Raw genomic sequence first — 9631 nt, forward strand, 5'->3', positions numbered from 1 at the left:
TTTTTTTTTTTTTTTTTGAGATAGAATCTCTCTATGTTGTGCTAGCATCACAGCTTACAGCAACCTCAAACTCTTGGACTTAAGTGATTCTCTTGCCTCAGCCTCCCAAGTAGCTGGGACTACAGGTGCCTGCCACAATGCCCGGCTATTTTTTGTTGTAAGTGTCATCGTTGTTTGGCAGGCCCGGCAGCCGCAGTGTATGTGGCCGGCGCCCTAGCTGCTGAGCTACAGGCACTGAGCCAAGTTGGCAAATTTTTCCTCTACAGCTCAATAGTATGGTTGTCTATTCCATCAATCAGTTGACTTCTATTTTACAAATAAACCAAATCTTTCTTTTTGTAGGTACTTAGTTAAGGATTGTATAAGACGATTAGTGTTATAATTAAAGTAGATTTGTCATTGTTTAAACCTCTTACATTTGCATGAGGTCATTCATTGATCTTTCCTTTGATTGTATCCTTTTTGTTAAGGTGTCTTTTAAATATTTTTAAATCAGAATTTAATTTGATTTTCTGGTGTGTTTTAGTTACTATTTACTGCTCAATATTCGTGATGAAATCTTGATGAATTAGTAATAGAATAAAATTTCTCAGCAGTAGAAATTTCTGTTTTCTACCAAAAAGCCAATTTATTTTAACTTTAATTTCCCTTGAAAATATGGGGAGTCAAAACTAAAAAGAGATTGTGCATATACACATATTAGGCTATACTCTGGTGTCATTGTCTTTTTAAATCTTTATTAGATTCCTTTTAAATTAAAAGGCTTGATAATTTTAGCAAGGGAAACAAGTAAAAAGTAGATACTTCAAAAGTAGATTGAAGAAAGATAAATCTCTCTTCAATATTCCTTAGCTCTCACAATCTGAGATAACAAATGTAAATGATGTAGTTTTCATAGTTGAATTCTTGGAAGATGTCCTTAAAGAAAATACCTTGTAAAATTCAAGGCCTTTTCCTTTCAATAATATCATTTAAGCTAATACTTAAAAACCTCAAACTTAACATTTGCACATCAATGTCTTTGATATTTAGGTAAAACAATTATTTTATATACCTTGGTGAATAAGCACAGGGTTAGTGGTCTTTTGAGGAAATTTTATCATTCATATCCACACTTTGAAGACTGTAGTCATTTTCATAGAAGATAGTTTCACTTTTGGAGATATTACTCTAAGTAGAGAGTTCTTTGAAGAATCTAATGCCTGATGTCACTTTTTGTCATCTAGCTGATCTGAGGACATGAAGAAAGTGTATAAATACAAAAGCGCTGAAAGTGATTATTTTCTGGGGCTTTCTGCCACCCTAAATCCTCATCAGTTTCAAGCAGAACTACTGATATTCTGCTTGACAATTTAAAGGTCTCCACACTTTTCTGAAGTCCCGTTGAGGTTTTGCCTCCAGTTTGAGGAAAGCCATGCTCATGTTACTTTTAATTCATGGCGTGTACCGTATATTCATTTAGTCTAATGTTTACTAGTGATTATTATTTTGGAAAAAAAGAATGTTTCTTGAGTGTACTGTAGCAATTTTTTAATCATCACTTGACAATCTAATCTTTTGGAATAGGCAGAGTTGTTATAATCATCTTGAATTTATAATTGAAAAATCTGAGACAAAAAGGCTGGATGACTTAATCAAGATTCCATAGTTGGTAAGAACATATTTGAAGTTTAAAGGGTCTCTGTGAGTCTGAGAACCAACGCCTATTAACTTCAAACCTCATCTTCTTCCCTCTATACATTATTGCTTTTTAGGCCAAAAAATATTGTTTGCAAATGTTTTAGTCTCACAATCCACAAAAAAATCACTGAATTTCTTATATGTCTACCTATAAAAGATAAGGCTTATAATTTTTATTATCTTCAAGAAAGCATAAAACAAAGCAATTTTACAGATTGTTCATTACTGTAGGTCATATAGCTAAACAAAAATCAACTAGCTCAAGGCTAAGAAAAAAACAGAAAAGACCTAAATAACATCAGAAATGAAAAAAAGGAGGCTCGGCCCCCATAGTATAGTGGTTATGGCGCCAGCCACATACACTGAGGCTGGAGGGTTCAAATCTGACCTAGCCCTGCTAAAACAACAATGACAACTGGAACAAAAAATAGCCGGGTGTTGTGATGGGCACCTGTAGTCCCAGCTACTTGGGAGGCTGAGGCAAGAGAATCACTTAAGCCCAAGAGTTTGAGGTTGCTGTGGGCTGTGACGCCATGGCACTTGACAAAGGGTGACATAGTGAGACTCTGTGTCAAAAAAAAAAAAAAAGTCAGTAGCCTTTATATATGCCTATAGTGAATAATATGAAAAAGAAATCTAGAAAGCAATCCCATTTACAATTGCTACACAGAATATAAAATACCTGGGAATTAATTTAACCAACAATGTTAAATATTATATAAGGAAAACTATAAAACATTTTTGAAAGAAATTGAAGAGGACACAAAAAAAATGGAAAGCTATTCCATGCTCATGGATTGGAAGAATTAATATTGATAAAATGTCAATACTATTCAATTAATTTACAGATTCAGTGAAGTCTCCACCAAAATACTAATGACATTCTTCACAGAGATAGAAAAAAAATCCTAAAGTTTATATGGAACTACAAAAGATCCCAAATAGCCAAAGGAATCCTGAGTAAAAAGAAACTAAGGTGAAGGCTTTATACCATCTCACTTCAAAATATACTACACAGCTGCAGTGACCAAATCAGCATGGCATGAGCATGAAAACAGACACACAGACCAATGGAACACGGTAGAGAAGCCAGAAATTGATCCATGTTTTTATACCCAATTTATTTTTGAAAAAGGTGCTAAGAACATACAATGAGGAAAGGACAGTCTCTTCAATAAATCTTGCTGGGAACACCGGATAACCATGTGTAGAAGAATGAAACTGGACTCTTATCTTTCACCAAATACAAAATTCGAATCAAAATAAAGATTTAAATCTAGGACCTGAAATAAACTACTAGAAGAAAACATTGGAGAAATGCTCCAGGACATTGGATTGGGCAATGATTTTGTGTGAGACCAAAGCAAAAAATAGATAAATAGGATTACATCAAGCTAAGGAGCTGCACAGCATAGGACACAAAGTGAAAAGACAACCGGCAGAATGAGAGAAAATATTTGCAAATTACCCATTTGACAAGAGGTAATAACCAGAGTATGTAAGGAACTCAATAGCAAAAACAAACAGAAAAACCCAACCAATCAAAAAATGGACAAAAGATCTGAGTAGACATTTCTGAAAAGAAGATTTGCAAATGGCCAACAAGCTCAGTATCACTAATCATTAGAAAAGTACAAATCTGGCTAGGCTCAGTGGTTTACATCTGGAATTCTAGCACTCTGGGAGGCTGAGGCAGGAGAATTACTTGAACTCAGAAGTTCAAGACCAGCCTGAGCAAGAGGGAGACCCCTACTCTACTGAAAAAGAAAAAGAAAAATTAGGTGGGCATTGTTGCAGGTGCCTGTAGCCCTAGCAATAAGCTATCATGCCATAAGAAGACTTAAAATGCATATTGCTAAGTAAAAGAAGCCAGTCTGAACAGTTACAGAGCATATGATTCCATTCATATCTTCATTCTGGAAAAGACAAAATTGTCAAGACATTAAAAAGAGCACTGGTTCCTAGAGATTTACGAAGATGAGGGAAACGTGATTTTTAGAGCGGTAAACTACTCTTCTTCTTCTTTTTTTTTTAGACAGTGTTTCACTTTGTTTCCCTCAGTAGAATGTCATGGCGTCATAGCTCACAGCAACCTCAAACTCGTGGGTTCAACCAATCCTCTTGGCTCAGCCTCCCTGGTAGCTGGGACTACAGGCACCTGCTACAACGTCCTGCTGGTTTTTCTGTTTTTAGCAGAGACAGGGTCTCTCTCTTGCTCAGGCTGGTATCAAACTCCTAAGCTCAGGCAGTATAGGCAATCTACCCACCTCAGCCTCCCAGAGAGTGCTAGGATTACAGGCGTGAGCCACCATCCCCAGCCCAGCAGTAAACTAGTCCATGTAATACAGTAATGGCTACATGGCATTTTGCATTTGGCAAAACACATAGTAAAAAACTGTACAAAGAATGAGTTTTGATGTAAACTATAGACTTCAGTAAATAATGAGTCAATGGTTCATTAATTGTAGCAATATTCCATACCAATAAAAGATGTTAATAAAGGGAACTCTGTGTTTGGGGGGGGGAGGAACTTGGGGGGTGTAAATGATAAATCTCTGTACTACTTGCTCTTGCTTTAAATGAAAATTTAAAAGGGAACATAAGCAAATATTCAAGAGATGTTAAGATCATGTCTGCAAAGCTGAAATATTTTACAGTCCCCCACCCCCCAAACAACCTTCATAGCAAACATTATAATCAATGGGGATGAAACAGAGATGTCTTTCCTTGTCACTTCTGTTTGTCATTATAGTAGAGGAGATGATAGTCACTGCAATAAAGCAAGAAAAAGAAATAGAAAATATAATCATTGGAAGGGAAAAAGGAAAATTATTCACAGGTGAATTAATTTTGTGTGTAGAAAATTATTGGCATGACTAAAGTATTTCAAATGTTGCTAAATAAAAGGTCAATATGTGAAAATTATATTTCTATACCAGCAGTAATTTGAGAATACTTAAAATACTCCATTTTAATAGTAACAACATCAAATAACCAGGAAAAAATTTAAAGTGTCTATGTGGAAAACTACAAAAATTACTGTGAGAAATTAAAGAAGTCCTATAAAGAGAGTGGAACATACCATGTTTCTGGATTGGAATACTTAAATCTCAGTTTTTCTCAAACTTCTTGTAAGTTCAATGCAATCCAAGTAGAAAGTTCAGAAGGTTTTCTTGTGAAAATTGAGACTGACTTTAAAACTTAAATAGAAAGTAAAATGTTCAAGAATACTAAGGTAATCTTCATGAGAAACAAGAACAAAGTTATAAACAAAGTTTACATTACCAGACATTGAACCTTATTACAAAGCTTCATAATTAAAACAGGGTCTTAACTGGTGCAAAGACAGACAAACAGACCAATGGAACAGAATACAAAGTTCGGAAGTGAAGGAGTAATTTCTAGGAAAAAAAATCTTTTGGAGGGTTCGGAACTCAGTTTGCCCCTCCTCTAGCTAACTCTGTTTCTGTTGTCAGTATCCCAAACTGTGTTATTCAGGGCATTAATTTTATTCCTTAGAACCTGAGTCAGGAATTGGCTTAGGCTTCAGTTTGGCAGTTTGGAGTGTCATCAAGCCTATTTGTTCAAATTCAACTACATTCAATTTAAAAGGTGAAGCAAGAAGGGAAATTATGTAAATACTTTAGGCAGTTTTTGTTCATTCAGTAACTAAAATTGGCTAGGAAGTGTGAGATGTGGATTTCTTTTCCGCTTCTGGGTTCTTGCATGTGTCTCAGTGTCTGAGCATCTTGCTTCACTTAGTAAGATTCTAGTGTTTTCCTAAACAGCGTGCTTACTGATGAAAACTACATCTGGTGTTAAAGGCTGAGAACATAGCATTGTCAACCTGAATAAGGAAATAAAGAAACTGAGGCAAAATTAACTGAGGGAGTTTATTTGGGCTAAGATTGAGACTGTAACGGAGGAAACACTGGGAACTGCTCCCAATAACAAAGGAGAGGCTTGAGAAAAAAAGGATAGTGTGGCACCTGTGGCTCAGTGAGTAGGGCGCCGGCCCCATATACTGAGGGTGGCGGGTTCGAACCTGGCCCCGGCCAAACTGTAATAAAAATAGCCGGGTGTTGTGGTGGGTGCCTGTAGTCCCAGCTACTCAGGAGGCTGAGGCAAGAGAATCGCCTAAGCCCAAGAGCTGGAGGTTGCTGTGAGCTGTGACACCACAGTATTCTACCAAGGGTGACAGATTGAGGCTCTTTTCTAAATTAAAAAAGAAAAGAAAAAGGGATAAATACTTTTTATTTATTCTCTCAGGAATATTTATTTCAGGAACTCTTATTGATTAACAGAAATAACATCAATGGACTATGGGGATATGAGTACAGTGTCCAGCTTATGCCATTGTTAATTTATGGCTATTTGGCATTAGTCTATCTAGATCCCACATAGCAAGTAGCTTCAGGATTAAGCTCTAGGAGTTTGAGTCCAGCCTGGGTAACATAGCGAGAACTCATCTCTTAAAAAAAAAAAAAAAAAAAGTTACTAAGTTCAAGGGGGAGTGAGATATGACTGCTGTCACATTCAGTGCCTGATAATTTAAAGGATCTGGTATTCCTCAGATACAAAGTTTCTTTTCTTTCTCAGCATCTACTCCAGTCCTGAGGGAAAAGTGACTGTATCAAACTTTTAAAGGCAATATATGATGTGGTCTTGGCCTTGGGCTCTTGGATTGAAATCATAGCTCCATCCTTACTAGCAGTGTGGCCTGGGCAGGTTACTTTACTCCGCTCAGTGTCCTTATATGTAAAACGAAGCTAGTAATTTGTACCCATAATACCTCCATAGCATTGTTGTGGCATTTTCATTCCTGGCACATAGTACATAATCAACTATTGTTATGATTACCAATGTTATTACTGAGAGGTGATAGAATACGGGGTTCTCCAAGGTGGTACATTCGTAAGGGATTTTCAAGTGAAACTTAGCTAACTCCTTTGTCACCTTCAGCATAGGCTTCAGAACCCCACCTCCACGTGAAACACATTCCACTGTCCCAGACTAATAGCTCTAGTTGATCTTTTTTTTTTTTTTAAGGGAGCTGACAGTTGTGGCTGGTTGTCAGTGGTCTTATGGCACAGAACACAGATATTGCACGCATGAGGGCTTGTGGTTTTAGTGAGATGCATTTCCATAAAGGAAATGTGTAATAGTGTGTAGAAATCCTGAAATCTGTTATATGTATATAACACATATTTCAGCCACCAGCATCTCCCTATGTACAAGATCCCTTTGCTTTTCACTGGAAAATGACTGGAGCCTATGTTGTAGGGTGGCAGGTCCACGGTCACTAGTCCCTGCCACTCCATGTGAGTGCAGTACTGAAGGATATGACACTCTGGTATGTTAGTGGTTCTCCTCCTCTTCCCCGAGCCTGTGGAATTTTAACTCACCACTGATTGTTCTGTTTGAAGAGTTTTGAGGTACTTTATACGTGGCTGTTTTCTACCTTACCCCTCCTAGCCCTCCACAGACAGAGGCAAATATCCTGATACTTACCTCCCAGGACTACCAGAATTGAGACCCTGTTCTTGTCCTGCCCTCCCCCCATCGACCCTTCTCACAGAACAGCTGCACTTTTTTTGTCACTCCACAGTACTGAGGCACACACGGCTGTGTGCTCGCTATACTGTCATGTTATCAGCAACTGCTTTCTTTTCCTGCCTGGATGTTGGGGCCTCACTCAGACCTCTGCCATTCTGGTAGCTACCGCTTCCTCTAGGAGGCATCACTGCTGTCAATCAAGTTATTGTTAGCTTCTCTCTGCTTTTCTTTTTCCCCCATCTTTCTCATCTGCTGTGGTTTCTTGGCTCTTGCTTAGGAAAAACTGGTCACACATAGACCCTACCACTAATGAGTGCCACCTTTCTGTCAGGTGAACAAATACATCAAACCAAATGGGCTTTGTCACAAAGCTTTCTTCTGGGATTGTTATTTGTGTCTGGTGTATCTGAGCCTATTTGGTGCATCTGCCACCAAAATAGGGGTTTGTGCTGTGTAATAGGGACATTAGATTAAAGGAACTTAACTTTTACCAGGCTGAGTTGCCTGGGAGGTAAAAGAGTTGGTCTTCAAATAGAACTAGTTATGATTTACTTTGCCATATCCATCTCTTAGAACAAGGAAAATAAAAGTTTAAATAGTGCTCTTTTAAGAAAATTGTATAGGGTGTCTAAACACCTTCTGAAAGTTGAAACATTATTTCACAATAGTGATGTGAAATTATAGTACACTTGCGTGTTGCAAATTGAGGGATCATGATAAAACTTACATATCCAGGTGGTACGTTAAATCTTTAAAGATTATAATTACCCTAAAATGTTAACACCATCTCTCTTTTGTGTTTTTTTTCTTTTTCTTCATAGAATATTTTCCTTCTTGGATATAGTAACTTTGTGCCGATGTGCACAGATTTCCAAGGTAGAGTACTCACCAGATTTTTAAATTAGATATTATTTTGTTAGAATGAAGATTGGTTTATCTTTTAATATAATATAAATATTACTATTATACATTTGATTGCTGATATACATCAAGTGTAAAAGCTTAAAAATACGTACAAAAGTTGAATCAAGACTTTCATTAACAGTCTCAATAAGTGTTTCTCGTTTACCCCAATTTCTCTTCTTTTACCTCCTACCTCCCAGGCTTGGAACATCTTAGCCCTGGATGGAAGCAACTGGCAAAGAATAGATCTTTTTAACTTTCAAACAGATGTAGAGGTAAGTTAGCTTTGATTTAGACAGAAGACTTGTTTTTTAAAGGAATAAGTAACTGTTTCCTCTTTCGTTATTTCTTTCCTGCCTTCTTATTTTGTTACATTTAGATTTAATAGTAAAGCACCAACATGGAACGGAGAAAAGAAAACTGGAGGATGTTTTATATATTAATACCAAAACTCAGCAGCTTCTTGTTCTTGTCTGCAATCTATCTTACTGCTTAGCTTTTTAAAGTCTTACCCCTACATTATTAACACCTGGTCAGTGCTTTGACCTTAGGAAACTTGACAAATACTTATTGATATGAAAGATGCACTGAGAATTCCAGTTCAGCGTCAAGAATGGTGAAATTGCATAAAGCCAGTGGTTCTCAACCTGCCTAATGGCATGTCCCTTTAATACAGTCCTGTGGGACTGCGACCCACAAGTTGAGAACTGCTGGCATAAAGCATGGGCCCACAGGTGAGGCTGGAGATCTAAAAGGTTACTTCAGGCTCCATGCTTGTAGCGCAGCGGCTAGAGTGCCAGCCACATACACTGGAGCTGGTGGGTTCAAATCCAGCCTGGACCTGCCAAACAGTAATGAAAACTACAACCAAAAAATAGCTGGGCGTTGTGGCGGACACTTGTAGTTCCAGCTACTTGGGAGGCTGAGGCAAGAGAATCACTTAAGCCTAAGAGTTTGAGGTTGCTGTGAGCTGTGACACTATAGCACTCTACCCAGGATGACATGGTGAGCTGTGTCTCAAAAATATAAATAAATAAATAAATAAAATGTTACTTCAGCTCAGCTACAAAGGCCGTGTAATCTCTCAGTGCTTCTGGTTTATTATCTTTAAATAATCTTTAAAGACTTTCAGAATCTGGCACATTTATCTGTAAATATGTAAATGTCTCCACTTAATAAACCTGAACAAATGAGGAAAGTTTGTTTTATAAGAACTTTAGTACTTAATACCAACTTATAACCCAAAAGAGAGGGAACAGAGATAATACAGAACATTGCACATAGTAATTTCCCAGAGTACTAGTGTGAGGGTCTTGAGATTCTGGAGTATATCTACCTAATATTAGTAGGGTGGATAATAAGCCTTACTCATTTCCACTTTAGTCAACTCAGTTACAGTAGTGGATTTGCATTTTAATTCAGTTATGTGGTGTGTTTCCCAGGTGCTTTTCACAAGGTGTACATTTTGTGTCTTTTTTTTTTTTTTTTTTGG

General features: G+C 37.3%; 1 protein-coding gene across 6 annotated transcripts in view; it reads left to right on the forward strand.

Moving 5' to 3' along the window:
• FBXL2 (F-box and leucine rich repeat protein 2) overlaps positions 1 to 9631 on the forward strand; it is an 82468-nt gene that overhangs the window by 43850 nt on the left and 28987 nt on the right. For 4 of the 6 annotated variants that reach the window (XM_023513923.1, XM_023513928.1, XM_023513930.1 and 1 more), the window contains 2 exons: positions 8058 to 8112; positions 8340 to 8414. The exons of the other annotated variants lie outside the window; for them this stretch is intronic. Coding sequence is in view for 1 of the 4 variants with exons in the window: in XM_003781777.3 (XP_003781825.1) it covers positions 8058 to 8112; positions 8340 to 8414 (130 nt within the window). In the remaining 3 variants the exon portion in view is untranslated. The remainder of the gene's footprint in view (positions 1 to 8057; positions 8113 to 8339; positions 8415 to 9631) is intronic. 6 annotated transcript variants of the gene reach the window in all.

This window comes from Otolemur garnettii, unplaced genomic scaffold (genome assembly GCF_000181295.1).
Source record: "Otolemur garnettii isolate 467f Iridium unplaced genomic scaffold, OtoGar3 scaffold00002, whole genome shotgun sequence".
NCBI classification, from domain to species: domain Eukaryota; kingdom Metazoa; phylum Chordata; class Mammalia; order Primates; family Galagidae; genus Otolemur; species Otolemur garnettii.